A 19,639-nucleotide genomic window follows, 5' to 3' on the forward strand; every position below is an offset into this window, starting at 1 on the left:
TGGTAGAATCACATCAAATGATCCCTCTTTCCACGCACACAGACTTTACCTTTTGAAACATACTCTGAAACATTCATCTGCTTCCCCTCTTGGTTCAAGTCACTGGACTCCAGCTCTCTCCTCCTCGTGCCCGTGGCCTTAGCCTGTGTTCTTCCCTTGAGTAACCAGATCTGACCCAGGTCCCTGCGGCCCCTCCCCACTAAACCATGCCTGCTTCCAAGAGCAGTTCTCAGAAGAAACTTTCCAAGAAAAGCAAATCTAGCCCACTTCCCCACAGTTTCAGTGATGCTGTTGTGTGTCTTTTGTCTGAAGACAGCTCGGTGTCTTCAAATACTGTGAATCTGAGGGCCTAGTTCAGCATGTCACTCCACCCTCTCACCGCCTACTGTGGGCCGCATCACCCATTCCATTTCCCTTACTCTCAAGGCATCTGAGGGTATGGCCCCTGACTGAAGAATACAAACTCACACACTTTTAACTGTCCATTAGGGCATACAGTACAGTAAGAACACCTAGATTTGTGTTTTTGTTTTTGTTTTTAACATCCATGTCATTCAGTGGGCTCTAAGTTCCTGAAGAACGGGGACCGTGTTTCTTAGTAACTAGCTTGGCACAAAACAGTTGTTTAATAAAAATGTGTGTGTGGGGGGCGGGGGAGAGCCTGGGTGGCTCAGTGGGTTAAAGCCTCTGCCTTTGGCTCAGGTAATGATCCCAGGGTCCTGGGATCGAGCCCCACGGCAGGCTCTCTGCTCAGCAGGGGGTCTGCTTCCTCGTCTCTCTCTGCCTGTCTCTCTGCCTACTTGTGATCTCTGTCTGTCAAATAAATTAGAAAAAAAAAAAATCTTAAAAAAAAATGTGTGGAAGGAAAGACGAGTGACACAATAGTCAACATACATTAACTACGTAGTGTACACCCGCTCGGTACGAACTGCTTCACACACACTGTCTGGTATAATAGCACAACTTCATGAGTGGGTGCCCGGTCACCTCCCCCTGACAGCAAGTGAGGCCAGGGAGTGGCCCAAAGGGTACACAACTGTCACCAAAGAAACGTTAACTCTGACTTCAAAGACCTTTTTCCCTAACCATGAAGCCAAGCTGCTCTAGACAAATGAATGGATACAGTAATAGATTATTGACCTTTTTTTTTTCCCCCCCTGGGTAATAAAGATTTGACTGAGTATTGGTTCCCACCTCCATCCTTCCTAGTCTTACTTCCTGTCCCTTCCCTCACAAATAGAAGACTCCAAGCATGCAGGCCTTCCGTCCTGGAAATCTCTCTGTCCCTATATGCAAAGAAATGCCATGCCCTGGGGCGCCTGGGTGGCTCAGTCAGTGAAGCGTCTGCCTTCAGCTCAGGTCATGATCCTGGGGTCCAGGGATCGGTCCCGCATCGGGCTCCCTACTTAGCAGAAAGTCTACTTCTCCCTCTCCTACTCCCCCGTTGGTGTTTCCTCTCTCGCTATGTCCCTAACAAATAAATAAATAAAATCTTTGAAAAAATAAAATAGAAAAGAAACGCCACGTCCTGCTGTTCTTCCCTCTGGAACAGTCCTGGATCCCCTCCCCTCCCCCACGGCCATTGTCCAGGGTACCAGCAAAGCACCTGGCCTCCCCCACCGGAGCCACCCTGCCCCCTCCTACTCCCAGTACACAGCAGCCACAACGACCCTGTGAACAACACAAATCTGACAAGAATGCCCTCTTGCTTAACAACCCCCATGGCTTGTATTCAACTTCCAAACTCTCCAGCCTGTAAGGCCCAGGAGCTCCGGCCCCATCTGGCTGGCCCACCCAGTCAGCTCCTTGCTTTCCTCTCTCTTTCTCCACACCAGCCACACCAGCCACACCAGCCACACCAGCCACACCAGCCCATTTCTAGTCCTCCCACCTGCCCGCCCACCTGTGGTACTTTTCTCTACCCTCTTTGCCTTAGTCATCTGGCAAGGATGCCTCCTCTATCTCTGCCTGAGGGAAGCCTTCCCTGACCTCCCTCCTCAGGTCAAATACTCCTGGCATCTGCTCTCTGGGCACCATGTACCACCCTCTGCCAGCCACCAGCCTCCGTGGGGTTTACATCCATTTTGCGATTGCTTGAGGAGCGCCTGCCTCCCTCAGGGGCTTCCGAGATGGCTGCCCCCCACCCCCATCTAGTTTACGTCCCAGCCCCTGACAGGTAAGTACACACCCATGAGACAGCGCTTTTCTTGGTAAATCTGAAACATGTCTGTTTACCCATCAAGGCAACTTAAGCACCAGCTGTTTACATGCCTTGAGGATGCCCCATTCAATACTCTGTACGCCCAGGTGTCTGTTTCCCAAGGATACCACAGGCAAGCATTGTACGAATGTCCTGTAACCACTTCTTCACCTGCCTCTTTCCCTGGAGCAGACCAAGATTTGCTCTGGAATAGGCACTGTTTTGCCTGCACTGCACTCTGACAGTGATTATAATTTCTCCACAGTTTAGCTAAATGAAAGCAAATATTCTCAACAACCTCTGAGGTGGGGCGTCTAGACGAGAGCATTTTGTTTATAAGTGGAGGAGGGAATGGAGTTTAGAGACGTTCAGCGACTTATCCAAACCAATGTCCTTAAGTAGAACTGCATCTTAAACCCCAGTCTTCTGACTGTGTGATCATGAAATAGCCGCAAAGTAGCTTTCCTATCCTTCTTAGTCTTCGTTTATGTCTGTCACCAGCTCTGTGACCTCAGGGAGGCCTAACACTCCTTATCCATAAAAAGGGAATAAATACGACCTCACAGTCTGCAGTGAGAATTTCATATCACATTTACAAAGGATTTAGCACCGTGCCTGGAGCCTCCAAGATCTGCCTTACCGTCTTGCAAACTCTCTAGGAAAGACTATGTTCTATTTATCTTTTTCTTTTTTAGCCTCCAGGCCCAGCACGGGGCTCGAACTCGTGACCCTGAGACCAAGAGTTCCCTGCTCTACCAACTGAGCCAGGCAGGTGTCCCGAATATGTCCTAGACTTCATGATTAAGATTCAAAAAGAGGAAAGAAAAAAATGTTTCTAGCAACCTGTATGTATGTATGTCTGAATGCAACTCCAAAAACAATGGGAACACTTGGCCTGTAATTCAGAGACAGTCTTCCTCAGTCTGTCTGGATATTGTCACTCAGGTCCTGCATTTACAGGATCACCTCAATTTCTGTATCATCCTGCTGAAATCAAAGACTTTAGCTCACCCGCCAGCAGGGTCTGGAACTGGTCTTGCTGACACAGGCTTTGTAATCCAATACCTAGTAAAATGCCTGCCACTATGTCAGGCAGCTGCCATCCTGGCTGTGTTCCTACATCTCCCCCTGCCACCCCCAAGGAAGAGCTGAAAAGTACTCTCTTTCCTTTATCAATGAGTTGCTTTCATTCTATAATCCAGGAGTGCTGGTTTAATTTCAGCTTTTCTAAATGCTAAATTTCTAGCAAATATTTACTGAGAGCTACTAATTCATCATAGCAAAGGAATTTTTCTAGTTGCTTAATGATAAATTCTGGAATTAAGGTAATGCTCTCTCTGGATATCCAGGCTGCTTAAAGTCACATGTTCAAGGAGAACTACTGATTTGGTCTCATGAGTTTTGTGGCTAAATAGTTGCTTTCCATTTCTTCCCGGCCTTCTTTTCCTCAGCTGTGCTCTGTGAGGTAGGGGTAGGGATGGAGGGCATAGTCCTTAAAATGCTGACATAGACTCAGAACTAGTTTGTAAGGACAGCTAAGACTGCTTCCAAGAGAGATGGGCTGGCCATTCACTCAGAGACTTTTCCTAAGGCTATTAACTGTCCACATCAAGGTACGACACACTCACCTTCTGCCCATCTGAGCACAAAGTCCCCTGTTCCTAACGAGCAACAGGAAGCAGCTGTTGGTCAGGGACCAGCCAGCACCCCAAACCAGGATCTGCTCCGTTTTCACTAACAACCGTTAGAGGACAGGATACTAATCAATAACATTCTTGGTAAACGATACTAACAAACTAAACAATAACCTGTTTTTGGTAAAGAACAGGTTTTTCCAAAGTTTCCCCCAGATTGCTAGTCTCCTATGGACATGCCAGAGAATCCACCGGGATTCTCTCTCAGGAATAAATGAAAATTACACGCAACATTATCTGTCAGCCAACTGTATGACCATCATGCGTCTGTGGACTTGAGACTCCCCGCAGTTCACTGCCATCCCCCTGAGCCACGGGTCTCAACTACCCGGGAGCCGTTAAAATAAAACAAGAATGGCGATGCTGGGTGGGCCCTACTCCCCTGCCCCGAATTTTTAAAAACTTCCTGGGTGGGGGTGCCTGGGTGGTTCAGCCAGTTAAGCCACTGCCTTCGGCTCAGGTCATGATCTCAGGGTCCTGGGATTGAGTCCCGCATCGGCTCTCTGTTCAGTGGGGAACCTGCTTCTGGCTCTGCCTCTGCCTCTGCCTGCCACTTTGCCTGCTTGTGCTCTCTCTGACAAATAAGTAAAACCTTAAAAAAAAAAAAATCTTACTGTGTGAATCTGATATGCATTAGGATTTTAATTTAAGTTTTGTTTATTCAGTTTTCATACTGTTGTGAGGAAACTGGGTCCCTCTGGCTCTGGAAAGTTAAATATGAGGGAATTTTATGAGCCGGACAGCCCACTGGTACCTTGAAACTGACCATGGAGGATGTATTTATACCATGGAAATGGGCAAATGTAATAAATCAGGGTTTGGGGGAGAGGGTGGGAGATAGTTGGGTGTTTTTTTTTTTTTTTTTTTTTTTTTTTTTTTTTTAAAGTAGCACACCACTGATGGTGAACTCTAGTCGCCATGGGTCCAAAACCTCTGGATAAAGAACTTCTGCTCTAAGTATTCTAGTTCTTAATCCTAGTAGCAGCGTAACAAAGCAAGGCTTCAGAGGGCTGAATATGTGACCATGATACTGTCTTGTGCCCCTTTTAGCAAACCTGTTTCTAAGTTTTGTTTTGGCATTTTTCCTTTCCTTAAGTCAAGGAATATTAATTTTTTTTTCAAAAATGAGCCTAATGAAACCCCTTACTGCCTATTTTGTAGGCAGATTTTTGAAGACATTGCTGTTCTTATAACCTTCTTCCTAAGTATCCAAATGGAGCCCTGATGAGAAATTTGTTAAACATGAGGGGATCCTCCCCGACTCTCCAGCTCTGACCAGGGGCACAGGAAACTTCTCCCATCATAGACTCTGGGCACCAACCACTGCTTTTACTTTCCCTTTAGCTGTCCGAGCTTTGACCATACTCTTCAGCCTATGGGGACTATTTTCTGGTCATGACATTCTAATTTCCGTTTCTTGTGGTGCCGAGGGTTTGTGTTTTGCGATCTTAGTGTGTATTACTTCTTATAAGGCCTTGCAATCCTTCATGAAATGAGTAAGGTGTATTTGAAGTACAAACCCACTGACTCAATTTTTGTCTCATCTGCAATCTGCCTACTCGGCGGCCGGGACTCACGCAGGGCAGGCACTGGAATGACCTAGAGAACGATAAGTATTCACGCCTGGCTTCTCTCCTCAGAGGTCGGGATTTCGTTGATCTAGGATGCAGCCTTGGTGTCAGGCTTTTAAAAGTCTTAAAAGTATTTTAAGAAGTCCCCCACGCCTTTCTAACATGCAGGTGAATTTACACACTTGAATTCCAGTTTTCCTGAGCTTCAAAGAGCTTATGAGCCTCGCCAGATGAGACCCTGTCTCTTCTAGAGACTTGAGCCCAAGCAGAGCCCGAGCCTTTGCCCTGGGTGCTGTGGATTCAAATGGTGACCTTCCCACAGCCTGCTCAGCACCCCTACACCCCGCCACCTTCCTGCCCCCTTCCCTTCCAGCGCCAGACTGCGTCAGCCACAAGAAAAAAGAGGCAAAACAGTTACCAATAAGATTGTGAAGTTTTCCAAAACACTGTTCATCATGTATTTCTCTGGTAAGTGTTTGAGCTTGTGGATGAAGTTTATCATATATTCACACATTGGGGAGCGGTTTATTCGGTACACAAATCGGCCGTTCTCAAACCTTGCATACTCCGTCTGTGAGGGGAGAAAGGAGTTGAGCACGTTTATACTTTGGACTTCAAGATACATGAAAACGCTGTTACAGCCTTCAAAAGCATTTTTCTTTTCCTTTTCAACAGAAGTCATCTGCTAGATGCTGTACTAGTTACACAGTGTACTTATTTTAAAAGAAATCCTATCTCCAAACTTAATGCCATACTCAGAAATCCATTACTTTTCTGGAAACTTTAAACAACAACAACAACAAAAGACAGTGGAAAAAGGATAGCTTTAGAGAAGGGTTGTCTAGGTCAGAAAGAAAAGAAAGCAAAGGTCAGAAAGAAATATAATCACCTACTTAGTGATTTTCTGCCTGGAAATCTGGGGGAGCAAGGCCCAGCCAATTACAACTCTTCAAAGAGCCCAGAGAAAATCCTCCCCCACTGTTATAAGGCCTCAGACCAACGACTTTGGCAGCTAATTTCTCTACCTCAGGAAAACCTACTTCACACTGATCACGAGCTCCTGACTGTGAGTTATTTATGTCTTTAATAAACATGGAAAAGAAAGAAAATACGGGTATGGAAGATCCCACGGAAACACTCAGAAATAAGAGACATATCGCTAGACAGTCTTGGATCAAAGAAGAATTAAAAAGGAAATTACAAACTATCTCAAGAGTAATGAAAAGGGAAACACTTGACATCAAAACTTAGGGGACCCGATGAAGCTCTACTTGGAGAAAACTTAAGGAAGCAGCTTCATGAGTTCACAATTAAAGGTAAAAAATTACAGAACTAAACCATGTCTGAAATTAAAAAAAAAAAAAAAAAATGAAAGAAACAACAAAAAACCCACAAAATAAACCCAAGCCACAAAGAAACCAAAGGAAATGAGAAATAGGAAATTAATAAAAGATAAAAGCTCAAATAGATGTTAACAGAGATAAAAAATGTGGGCAGAATGAATTAAAAAACTGGTTTCTTTAAAAAGTCAAAACAAAATCAAGCCTTCACAAGCTTAACAGAGAAAAGAGACAAAACCACATTACAGGAGAGATTGGAAGATCTGTAAAAGGTTACCTCATGTAGCTGTAAGGCGAATAAGCCTAGAGAGGATGACTGCCCAGCAAAGTATGAATTACTAATTAATATTACTAATATTGAATTACTAATATTGAAGGAGAAAACTCCAGTAGGTCCCTTAGGGTGGAGGCGACCAAAAAATTGTTCAGAGACTCACCACGGAGAAAGGTACAAAGACCAAATTGTTTCACTGCTGAGTTTTATGCAAATCTAAAAGAATAATCACTCTTATTGTTATGCAAACAATGCCAGGTCGCAGAAACAGGCAGGTGTCCCAATTCTTTTTATGAAACTAATGGACACAAAGAGATTAGAAAGAGGAGTGTCCTAGCATCACTTAGGAGATGCTAAATCTTATGTAGAACAGCCAAGAGAAGAGTCACCATGTCCAAAGCAGGACTTTCTTCAGGAATGTTGTGGTGGCTCCTATATGGGATGGGTATGAACTCGTGATGCCCACAACTTGGAAAAAAATCATGTAAGAGATGCTGAAAAGGCATTTGATAAAATATTGCAGCTGTTACTAATAAAAACCCTAGGTACACGGGAAGAGAAAGAAAGCACCTAAATACAAAATAAAAACCACTTATACAATCCAACAGTGAATGTATATAACCCGAAATGGTAAAACACCAAAAACAACTCTATGGGCAGCAGTCACCACTCACCGCCCTACTTCTTTTTATGACAATGCTGGAGGTTTTAGCAAATGGAAAGAAAGCGAGAAAATAACCAAAACAGAAAAGGTGGCAAAAACATTGGAAAAGAGGAGATGAAATAAAGCCTTCTGTTTTTGCTGCTGCTATGAACATACACATAGAAAATTCAAGAATCTAGAGGGAGAAAAAAACCACTGGAGATAAATAAGAGAATATGGCAAGATGGCCAGATAAAACATAGATAAGCAAAAACCAAGAGCTTTCCTCTCTTCTTGTAATTAAAACCCAGAAATAGGAAATTGCATTAACGAATTACATACTATTTAGGAATATATTTAACAAAAAAGGGATAGATCTATATGTGAAAACTGTAAAATCTTATTAAGATAAATGAGATAGAAATGCAAATAGGTTCTCAACTGGAAACACTTAGAATTGGTAATGTATCAATTTATCCCAAAATAATGTCTAAATCTAGTACAATTACAATTAGATTGATCAAGCGAGGATTTTGGTTTTCTTTACTGTTTTTTTTTTTTCTTTAAAGTGATCTCATTTTTTTGAAGAATAAATGCTGTTTACTAGCCTAGAAAATATATGGAAAACAACAGCCAGATTGACTTGTGCCTGCAGAGGAATGTGCTGTAAAGCCACTGTAATCAAATCAACATGGCACTGGGACACTGTTGAGATAGAGGGGGAATCAGGGAGACTTCAGGAATGGCTCCTGGGATATGCGGTGACTTAAAGGAGACAGATCTCAGATCTACTCAGTGGGAAAAGGATGAATCACTTAAGAAATGGTTTTGACACAAACGCTTGCGTACTTGGAAGAAAACGGTAGCATATGCCCATCTCACACCAAATGGGGATATAAAACTCCACCTGCCACACTCACACCACCTTCTCCCATGAAAATTCCTGGGCCTTCATCAGCCAAAGGCAACCTTTTCCTGCTCCCTGAACTTACAGAAGCCTTTGCGTCTGTTACTGTAGAACACGTGGGGGGGGTGGGGGAGAGTTTAGAATCTGGGACACTGAGTAACTTGTCCGGTTTGTCTTGTCCAAGCAGGAGGTCCAGCTCAGGCGAGGCCTGACAACGGGGCTACCCAGCAGCCATGCTGACCTGGAAAATTCTACATTCCCAACCACTGAGCGGTACCTGTGCTCCCTCCTCCTCCAAGGATCTGGGAGGTCATCTGGGCTGCAGGCCTCCAGGGCCTGTCAATGATGACACGGCCACCTTCTCGCCTACCCTCTTCTTGGGCTTCCCAGACACGCGCTGAGCTGGCTCCCCTCCTCTCACACCCATTTCTGTCCTCTGCCGCTGTCTCCCTTCCGCTCACCCCAGGGCCGGCTACTGCTCCCCAAATTTAAACCCTTATTCTGTGCTGCCATTCCCTCTCTGCACCTAGTTCTCCATTTCCAAAGTCTCAACCATCCTGAATGCTCAGGATTTCCCATCAGTAGTCTCAGGCTTCACCTGTCTTCCAAATTCTCATCTTGCATTTGGTATCATCCCGACCATGTGCTCCTGAGCACCCTCCTTTCTTATCTCTGTTGGTGGCAGCACTGTCCTTGCAAACATAAAACGTGGGACCTCTGACCCTTCCTCCTTAAGGATTTTTAATATCCAGTGAGTTTCTAAGTTCTATTCAGAGTATCTTACTGGATTCCCCCTACCTCCATTTCAGTGGAAGCCCAGGAAGCCTCGGGTCCCGTCAACCATCTAGTCAACTCTCTTCTACCCTCTCTGGCTAACTGTCACCCCCTCAACACCATTCTAGGGAGGCCCAGTCTGTGCTCAGGGAGCTACAAGGGCCACGACATCCCAGGTCCTCACTGTTTGGCCCCAAGTCTTAAAGCCCTCATGCTCGCTCTCACTCTCCTGCTCATCGCCTCTGCTCTCTCCCATGCCCTGGCATGAAGTCTGCCGCACTCAGCTTAGGCTCTGGGACCTGCAAGCTCCAGGACCACCGTGACATGGACTGACTAGAGGACGGGCAGAAGACACTGAAAAATTCGACTTTATGTGGAATGTCAACTGTAAGACATCACACAAAGCAACCCGCCCTGGTAAAAAGAACATACTTTTTTGACAGGGAGGGAGGCCGTGAAATATATAAAGCCATAAACAGGGATTTGACCCCAGGATGTGCTGTCATCTGTTTAAAAGGATTAAAGGAGTGGAAAGGGCAAAAGCACCACCACCACGTGAGATGTCTGAGTATTACAGAAGGCAGGTGGCCAAATGGCTGAATTCTACCCCGGTTGTTACCTAAAACGCCTACAAGTGCCCTTGGACCTGGGGGTGGGAAGGACACCATCCGACGGATGGCAGGGCCTGTATGCCCCTGCCCCCACACCCAGGACACCTCGGGCGGGACTGAGTGCTGCTGGCCACACAAGGCGGGCAACCGCGTTCCAGGGGGGCTGGCATGGACCTTCCTTTCCCTGCCTTCTTCCACGTGCTTTCAGAGCGTTCTGGCTTTTTAGAGGTAACAGGGGAAAGAGGTGGAGAAAGGGAGAGGAGCAGATGCCAGAGAAAGTGAAACTGTCCGCCCCAAGGTCAAGCTGACAGGAAGGCAACAGTCGGCCCCTGAATGAAGATTCCGCTGGACAGATGCCTACTTACCTCTACTTTTTCTACTACTTGCTTCCCAAAGGAGCACACTTTGGTGGAACAGGTGACTGTCATATTTTCAGAACTCTCATACTGACTGGTTACACCGTAAAAAGCCCCGGCATCGTCCTGAATACTGCAGTTTAGGTCGGCCTGTTGGGAAGGAAACGGAGGTGGGGGTTATCCTCTCACGGCCAGAGGCATGGCAACAAGCAGGACCGGGGACCGGAAAGCTGGGAGACTTCTGACCGCTCGGGCTGAGTGGAGGGCGGTGTGGCTCGAGGAGGCGGGGAGGTGACGCACATCCAGAAACAAGTTCCATGGCCCGCTGGGTCACTTTTTGAAGAGCTTGCTAACTCCAGCAGTCGCCCTGGCACAAAGGCCAAGCAACACACATCTATTTCAGTTTGCTTTCTTGTGTTCAGTGTAGACTAGTACTGTACCCTTGTTATAAAGATCCATGAGGCCTCTGAGATGTGTGCAGAATGGACTTCATAGTCACTAATCTGCAGATATACTTTTGTTTGTTTATTTATTTATTTATTTGAGAGGGTGGGGGAGAAGAGTGGAGGGAGGGGGAGAGAATCTCAAGCAGACTCTGACACTGGGCTCAATCCCAGGACCCTGAGATCATGACTTGAGCCGAAATCAAGAGTCAGACGCTTACCTGACTGGGCCCCCCAGGCGCCCTAATCTGTAGATATATTTAAAAGAACAGATCTATAGCTGATTGGCCCCTTATTAATAGATGTGAAAACAAACTTTATTACAAATTACAGCATCCAGAAGGGAAATGGCTCCTAGAAAAAAACTGGTTTATAAAGATGCTAAATAATTACTATTTCCCACTCATTTAAGGTATTTGATGATTACCTACTATGTGAGGTTCATGCTAGACCCTACACAGAACTACAGACAGGAGCTGTGCACATAAAACAGCTGTAAGAGACAGAAACAGTCTGGAAGGTATGACTTTTAGCCAGGGTTATCGCTTATGGGATGGTTATGATGTGCAGAGATGGGCTGAGGAGACACTGGGGGCTTCTAGAAGGGACGTCGGGTGCCTCCTTCTGCAAGGACTAAGGCCACTGGGAAAAGTGAGTTTGGAAATGCAGCCAGGACTCAAGTTATGAAGGGCTGAAAAAGGGGTGTGGATTGCATGCTGCAGGAAGTAGGGACCCTTAGAAAGTTCTGGCACAAGGAGGTGATGTGATCGGAGCTGTGTTTCAGGGGCAGACGTCTCAATGTGGTGTAGTGTCCACTGCAGAGGGAGGCTGGGAGGCCACAGCAGTGGCCGGACCACTGATGGATGGTTCCCTCCTCTCCAGTACCTTCTGACCTGCTCTTCCCCACGAGGCACTGGTGTGGGGCCAGGGGTCAGACTGAGCAAGACCTGGGCCGGTCCTTACTGCTGAGGGCTTGCAATTGAGTGGGGAAGACATCACCATTTGGACGAGCACTCCTGAAAGAGGCACAGAGGGCCACGAAAACCAACCTCAGGGTTCAGGTAGTTGCCAAAGATGAGGCAGCTCAGATTCAAAGGAAGAAGCACTGACTAGGGCAGGTAGACGTGCCCTGAGTGTGCACAAAGGGCACATAACCAGAAACCAGGCCAAGAAAAGGCTGGGATCGAGGGAGCAGGGGAGAGAGGGTGGCAGGAGGGTTTGGGTCTTAGATCCTAAAACCAAGGAGCACAGGAGGGGCCCAGTGACAGGTTATGGCTGGATCTGCGTTCCCAAGAGGAACGGTGGGCATGGCATGGAGACGACTCTGAAAGAGTGAAAGCACAGGCAAGGGACAGTTCAGAAGGTTGCCGGTGCAGTCTGGACAAGGGCTGTGGGGACTGGAGAGGGATGGGGGAACCACCGCATGATGGTCTGGAACATTCGACCAGCTGATCTTAAAACCTTGCCGTGCACTAGCCACTAGGGAGGCCTGAGTCATCCTAGATGTATCTGTAATAAGGGTCTACATCTGAATTTCCTTCTTGAATTGAGTATCAAGAAAATGTCCCTTTCCCGAGGCAAAACTTGCTATTTTCTGGCTTCAAATAAAAAGAACCATAGGCTTTATATTCCTCCTTATTCCCTTCATGCCAAGAAATTCAAAGCTAAATTCAGTGCCCAACTACAGTAATTACCTATCCCAAGGTATTTCTAATAGCTACTAACAACCAGTGTAGGGCTCCTTTTACTGGATTATGATCTGCTTTTACTTGTCCTTGTCCACTTTTCTATTGCCCGTAAAGGTAGTAACACTCCCTGACATTCTGCGTTTGGGAATTATATGAAGAACAAATTCTAAATAAATAAAAAATACCCAGGTGGACATGTTTCTCACATTCAGGGGTTTGAGGTCAGCTCCGTGAAGAGCAGAATACCAAGCAGTGGTGAGTCCGAGCCTGACTGCAGTCTGCACCTACGCTCCCTGGGGTCTGCTGAGCTCCAGCCGCCAGGGAAGAAAGTTACCATGGGTCCTCAGCGCCCAGGAGCTCTGACCTGGCATCACACCCAACTTTCCAGGTCAGCCGCCACTGGGCGTGTACTGGGGGTGTACTTTCAATGGGCGCCCGGGTGGTGGAGTCAGTTAAGCATCCGACTCTTGGTTTCAGCTCAGCTGGTGAGCTCAGGGTCATGGCACTGAGTCCTATGTTAGGCTCCGTGCTCAGCGCGGAGTCTGCTTAAGAGTCTCTCTCTTGTCTCTCTCCGAGCTCCGCCCCACCCTCAGCTCCTCTCTAAAAAATAAATCTTACAAAAAAAAAAAAAAAAAAGAGTGGGCTTTCAAGAACCGCTGTTTGGAGGGTGCCTGGGTGGCTCAGTGGGTTAAGTAAGCCTCTGCCTTCGGCTCAGATCATGATCTCAGGGTCCTGGGATCGAGCCCCACATTGGGCTCTCTGCTCAGCACAGAGCCTGCTTCCCTCTCTCTGCCTGCCTCTCTGCCTACTTGTGATCTCTGTCTGCCAAATAAATAAAATCTTTAAAAAAAAAAAAAAGAACCACTTTTTTCTGCTTCCTTCCACCACCAGCTGGCAACATAGCTCTGAGAAACAGCTCAGGTACTTTTCAGTAGTGAGATTTATGCTCTTATAATTCCGGTATAGCTTGTGCCAGTAAGTTTTTGTTTTTGTTTTTGTTTTTCTTAAAATACCAAGAGCACACACGTGGTAAGCAAAAAAAAAAAAAGGCAAACTGGAAAGAGAGTGTACATTTTATTTCTTATTTCTACTCCCAAACTTGCTCACCTCCCTACTGGTGACCCGTGTTAACTGTTTCCCAAGTGCCCTTTCGGAGTTCGTTAGCATTCATACATATAAGCATAACAGATCCCCTCTTTTTTTGCACAAAAAGCATTCTTTGAAACCTTGCTTTAAAATATAATATATAAATATAAATAAATCTCTCTCTCTATATATATATAGATATAGCTACATCCTAGAACTCATACAGAAATGATATGGAATATCAGTTTTAAAAAGAAAAGCCATTTAAAAATGTAGGCAGCCCCACATTTTAGTGGCTGCATACCCTCCCATGACACAGATGCACCCTCAAATAATTCCTACATGCTCTACTGATGAACATTTCGGTGCTTCTCAACACGGATGCAATAGTGAGTTTAGGTGCAGCAGGAAAGGTACACACTAGAAATTCCTTTCCCTTTCTTTCAAACTTAAAAAGTTGCCAGCATTGAAAGGGCTTTAGAAGGCCATAAACAAACAGTGACTATTTAAACAAACTCATTATTTATTTTTATTTTTTTAAATTTTATTTACTTATTTTTAAGATTTTATTTATTTATTTGACAGAGAGAGCGAAAGAGCCTAAGTAGGCAGAGAGGCAGACAGAGGCAGAAGCAGGCTCCCCGCTAAGCAGAGAGCCCAATGCAGGGCTCGATCCCAGGACCGAGATCATGACCTGAGCGAAGGCAGAGGCTTAACCCACTGAACCACCCAGGTGCCCCTCATTTTTTTTTTTTTAATTTTTATTCATTCATTTGTCAGAGAGAGAGAGCGCACACACACCAAGTGGGGGAATGGCAGGCAGAGGGAGAAGCAGGCTCCCCGCCGAGCAAGAAGCCTGATGCAGGACTCGGTCCCAAGACCCCAGGATCATGACCTGAGCCAAAGGCAGTTGCTTAACCGAGTGAGCCACCCAGGCGTCCCTAACTATTTTTGACACAACCAAGTTGTTTTGCAAGCCTGGTGACCAGTCCAAAGCCGTCTGGTGTTTTTGGTCTGAGAGGGGCGGGAAGGAGCATGGGGTAAGGGTCAGCGGGGAAGGCCACAGAACAGGTTATTTCTTTCAACTAACCCAGCCCCACTTGCATCAGTAATAGCACCAGGAGGGAGGTTTCTTCAGAACAGGGCCTCAGGTCTCTAGGCACAGCGCTTTATTTTCCACCCTTTGTTCAAATGCTCCATTTTTTACTTTCTTCACTTGGGCGTTATGACCAACGATAACTAACTCAGACCCTTAAAATCTGAACCAACACGGAAGTAAACTGGACAAAATCATCCAATCCTCTACACAACTGGAAAACGTGAATGAAGTTTAGGAATGGCATTTGCCGTAATGTGATGTTAGCGCAATTGCTGGAAATGTCTAGCCTCCACGCTCCCACCCCTCTGGGTTTCCAGGCCTCAGGGACGCGGCCAAAGCAGCTGTCCCATGGCAGTGGCACAGTGTGTAGAAACCGTGAGACCGGATTCATTTTTAAGACCCTCTTTTCGCTATTCGACAAAATTATCTGCAGTAATAACCAGCGCTCTATTTCATGGTTTTGAACTTTAAACACAAAATTTCCCAAAGTAGTAGCAGAATGACGGAACTGCAGTAACCTGAGCTCTGTTTTCCCATCTTCCTAATGACGGGCCACCACGGCACATCCCCCCATGTACTGTTTAACCGCGGGAAGTTCAGGGGCTGTGGCTCCTGGAACTCCAGGAACAGATCCAAAGCTAAGCCCACGTGTGTTCTCGAAGAGTAACACACATAGTGGCTAAGGAACGGAAGTGTCCTAATCTGAAGCAGATATATGTGCATATATGAAATAAAAACGTTAACTTCACCAACTGTTCAGGACTCGGGTGAACAAGATCTTTTCTTTTCAGGCAGATTTTGTCAATGGCATGGTCTAGAACTGTGGGCCTAGGGTGATAATAAAAATGAGAACGATTTTTAGATGGCTTGCCATCTAAACTTCTCTAAGAACCATGGACGTCCTTACTGCCTGCACCGGGGAGACCATCGCCACCGTTTTACCTTCAGTTCACCACTGTCCCTTAGAATTCCCCAAATCATTTTCATTAGTCTTAAATAGGAATGGATGACCTGTGGTTTTAATGACAGGAAGTATCAAAAATGAAGCGATGAGGGGTGCCTGGGTGGCTCAGTGGATTAAAGCCTCTGCTTTCAGCTCAAGTCATGGTCTCAGGGTCCTGGGATCAAGCCCCGCACCAGGCTCTCTGCTCAGCAGGGAGGCTGCTTCCCCCCGCCCCCCTGCCTACTTGTGAATTCTGTCAAATAAATAAATAAATCTTTAAAAAAAAAAAAAAAGAAGCAATTAAAATATACACATTACGAGCACCTGCTCAGAAATTAGTGCAACAAATGATGAGTTCTGAAGTTATAGAAGTTAATTTTCTTTTATGTTAAATTAAATGACATGCATTCAGAGAAATGCACAGCCCACAAGTCTGCAATTCAATTAATATCCATAAAGTGAACACACCCATGTAACCAGCGTCCAGAAGATGAAACAGAACAGAAGCCCTCCCACCTAGGTTCTCTTCCGGTTTGGTCACCCCCATACCTCCCTGGGGTGATCCTGAGGCTAAACACTGTACGTTAGTTCTGTCCAGTATTTTGAATGTAAAATCAGTGGAATCACGGAGTACGGACTCCTTCGTCTTCGGCTTCACATGCTCAGCATTGCAGCGTGAAGATTCGCCTACACTGCTGTGTAGGGTCGTTCACCCTTATTACAGAAGAGTGTTCCACTGACTGAAAAATACCAGGATCTACGCATTCTACTACTGATGGGCACTAGTGATGTATCCAAATCAGACCGATTGTGAAGAATGCTACTCTGTAGGGGCTCCTGGGTGGCTCAGTCGGTTGAGCGTCTGACTCTTGGTTTTGGCTCAGGTTATGATCTCAAGGTCGTGAGATCAAGCCCTGTATTAGGCTCCACGCTGGGGGCGGAGGTTGCTTCCGATTTCCCCCCTTCCTTTGACCCCCCCCCCCCCGCAAAAGAGTGCCACTCCGTACATCCTTGTGTTGACTTCTGATAAACATGTGTATGCATTTCTGCTGGGTATTCCCCGGAGTGGAACGGCTGGCTCACGAAGACCATGAACATTTTAGCTCCCATTTTGATAAGACGAACAGATAGTTTTTGCATTATCTTACTTTTCTTAACAGTTGAGAAACTTTAATTATTAGTATAAATTTAACAGGTTCGTTTTTTTAAAATGCTTCTCAACGGACAGTAAATAACCAATTTGCGACTACAACTGCTCGGCAATTACTCTTGAACAGGGAAAAAAATCATGTAGCCATCCAACCGTATCACCGCTGTTCTCCGGGAATTTACTAGGAGGAGGTATTGATGGGAAAGATAATCATCTGTCAGCTGAGGATGTTACCATCATCCCAGAAAGAAATGCATTCTCGGAGCTCCCATGGAGCCAAGGTAATATGAAAGGAAGAACTGCCAACGCTGACTCAACGACAAAGGAGGCAGACTCTGGGATGAGCCTGAGGTTTGCGCCGAGTTCATTACCCCCACTCTGGACTCATTTCCCCCCACTGAAAACTCAGGAGAAACCCATTTCGTACAGTTCTGAAGGCAAGACAGTAAGAAGGAATGCACTGGTATCAGAGATACAAACTATTTCTTCCTCATCAGCTTTTATCTGACCACAGGCTAGTTTCTAAAAGCAAATTAATATAAAAATCCAAGAGACAGCAAAACCCAGCAAACTTATCTTCCCAACAAATCCCAAATTCAAACTGTATCCTATCCTTTCCTTTGGGAACCAGACAGCCTAAAATGGTAATGGGCCAGGATCTGAAGTGTTAAACACACACACACACACACACACACACACACACACACACACGGCTGGGGATGGGGAGTCCAAACAGGCCCCTCCGAGGAGTCTTGGCCCATTCTGCCTTAGAGCAAATACCCTATATACGGACTGGGTTTAGAAGCCAGCTCGTTCTACTACCTACTACCAGATGCAGGAATCCTTTCTACAGCATCCTGACTTGTGCTGCCTTCGGGCTAAGTATCTTTAGATACAGGAAAACCACGACTTTAAGAAACCACTATGTGCCGGGCAGACTTGTTAAGCTCCTTCTCCTGTCGTATTAGTTTTCTATTGGCTGCTTTAATGAAGGACCACAAATTAAGTGGCTTAAAAATAACACAAACTGATGATCTTACACCTGGTGCGGGAGAGGCTTTGACACTGGTCTGCCCAGGTTGAGGTCAGGGTCCTGGGAGTGCTGTGAGACTCGCTGGAAGCTTGGTGGGGTGGGGGGTCTGGAGGTCACGCACATTCCTTCTCTCTGGGCCCCTTCCCCCATTTTCAAAGCCTGTAACAAGGCTGGGTCCTTCTCTGGCTGTCCATTGTTTTCTCTCCCGGGCCCCTAATGCAATGTGACATAGTCAGAGATCTGGCGGCCAAGGTCATGGTTGGGACTCTGCTGCCACACCCCATAAGTTGCAACTGGCTTCCCTTGTAATTTGCACTTAGAGCTCTGCCTTCTGGAATCACACAGACCCTAGTATACCTCTGTCGGACAATTCGCAATTTTCATTCATTTCCCCCTTACTCTTACCTGTCCTCTTCCCTTTCCCACCAACAAGGTTCTTCAGGCCTTATCCACTTCCCCGGATTCAAGTTCTACATTTCTCTTGATTATACCCCATCCTGATTTCAGACCTCCCTTCTGGCTAGGCCGGGTATGTGTGTATTCTGACTTCTCATCTGTCCTTACTGTCTCCCAGTCCTCTGACCGACCTCACAGACAGGAGTCAGTTCCTAGAATCTCCCTTTCTCTTTATGCACAGAAGAGACCTGTTTTGAGAAGCCACCAGGAAGATAGGGAGAGATCACACACAGGAGACACAGTGCTAGCCGGGAACAATGCTGACGGCTGCTCCTAGTAACGGGGTGATTTAAAACGCACCCCAGGGTACGAACAGAGCCCCGAGTCACATGGACAGAGGTGTGACCCCATAAGATTGGTGGTTCATAATCAACAAAAACAGTGTCCGCAGAGCCCATCTGAGCCTCAGTCCACAAGGATCAAGGTGTGCAAACAGCTAACAGCTACAACGACGGCTTACTCCAAAGAAAAAAATCAGCACTTTTCCTGACCTGTGAGTTTATGATGATCAGTCTTAAGTTTTGTGTATAACTGCTCAAACAAGCAAAAATTACCATCTTTCCCACAAAGAGATGATTAGAGAGGTTACAGAATTCTTTCTGGAAATTAAAAAAAGGCAATCGTTAATACATGTGTGTTGAATCAATTAAAGGCTTCAGGGTCTACTTGTGGGCAAGTCCTGGAAAGCAATACAAGGTCAAAGTAGAAGCGGTCCCAGTGCCAGGCAGAGAAAGAGAACTGCATCAGACAGTGAAGAACCAAGAACAACAACAAGAAAAAGAAACATCAGTTCTTCCCGAAACTTTCCCTCCATCTTCCTTGTCTCACACTCATTAAATGCAGCGAAAACATGTAAGTCACCAGGAAAGACTCTGGATCCGTTTTTCCTCTATTACCTCTCATTCCATTAGCCCATTTATTCCTGTGTCTGTTCCACTGCTTAATTTTGTGTTTCTGGAATTTGAAATAAAGAAGCAGTAGACTTCAAAGAAATGCTCCTTCCCATTTCATGGGTGAGGCAAAATGAGGCCGAGCCCTGTTAAGCAGGATGCAGAGTCCTCAGAGGGGAGGACTGGGCCAGGGGGCCGTTCCTGCAGAGGCCCAGAGCTCTGGAAACCAGGCTCCAGGAGGCTGAAGGACCCCGCCGGGAGCGCTCCAGCTGCCAAGCCAAGAACCCAAGTGCACGGCTCACGCAGAAGCAGTGCTGGGCTGTTGAGAGACACTCTGCCACAGGCTTCAGAGGGAGAAAGCCTGCTGGCCTGGAGAGTCAGCAGATAACCCCACAAGGAGAGGAGAAGGCAGGCAGGGGCACCAAGTCGGGGAAGGAGGAGGCAGCTGGACACTCCCTTCCCACTCAGGCCTCCCTCAACC

At 46.2% G+C, this 19,639-nt stretch overlaps 1 protein-coding gene across 18 annotated transcripts in view; it reads right to left on the bottom strand.

Moving 5' to 3' along the window:
- TEAD1 (TEA domain transcription factor 1) overlaps positions 1 to 19,639 on the bottom strand; it is a 261,179-nt gene that overhangs the window by 8,263 nt on the left and 233,277 nt on the right. For all 18 annotated transcript variants that reach the window (XM_045065808.1, XM_045065807.1, XM_045065805.1 and 15 more), the window contains 2 exons: positions 10,380 to 10,520; positions 5,884 to 6,036 (listed from right to left, as the gene is read on the bottom strand). In XM_045065808.1, the coding sequence (XP_044921743.1) occupies positions 5,884 to 6,036; positions 10,380 to 10,520 (294 nt within the window). The remainder of the gene's footprint in view (positions 1 to 5,883; positions 6,037 to 10,379; positions 10,521 to 19,639) is intronic.

The sequence above is a fragment of the Mustela putorius genome, unplaced genomic scaffold, assembly GCF_011764305.1.
Source record: "Mustela putorius furo isolate JIRA1106 unplaced genomic scaffold, ASM1176430v1.1 tig00003859_pilon_pilon_pilon, whole genome shotgun sequence".
Lineage (NCBI taxonomy): Eukaryota > Metazoa > Chordata > Mammalia > Carnivora > Mustelidae > Mustela > Mustela putorius.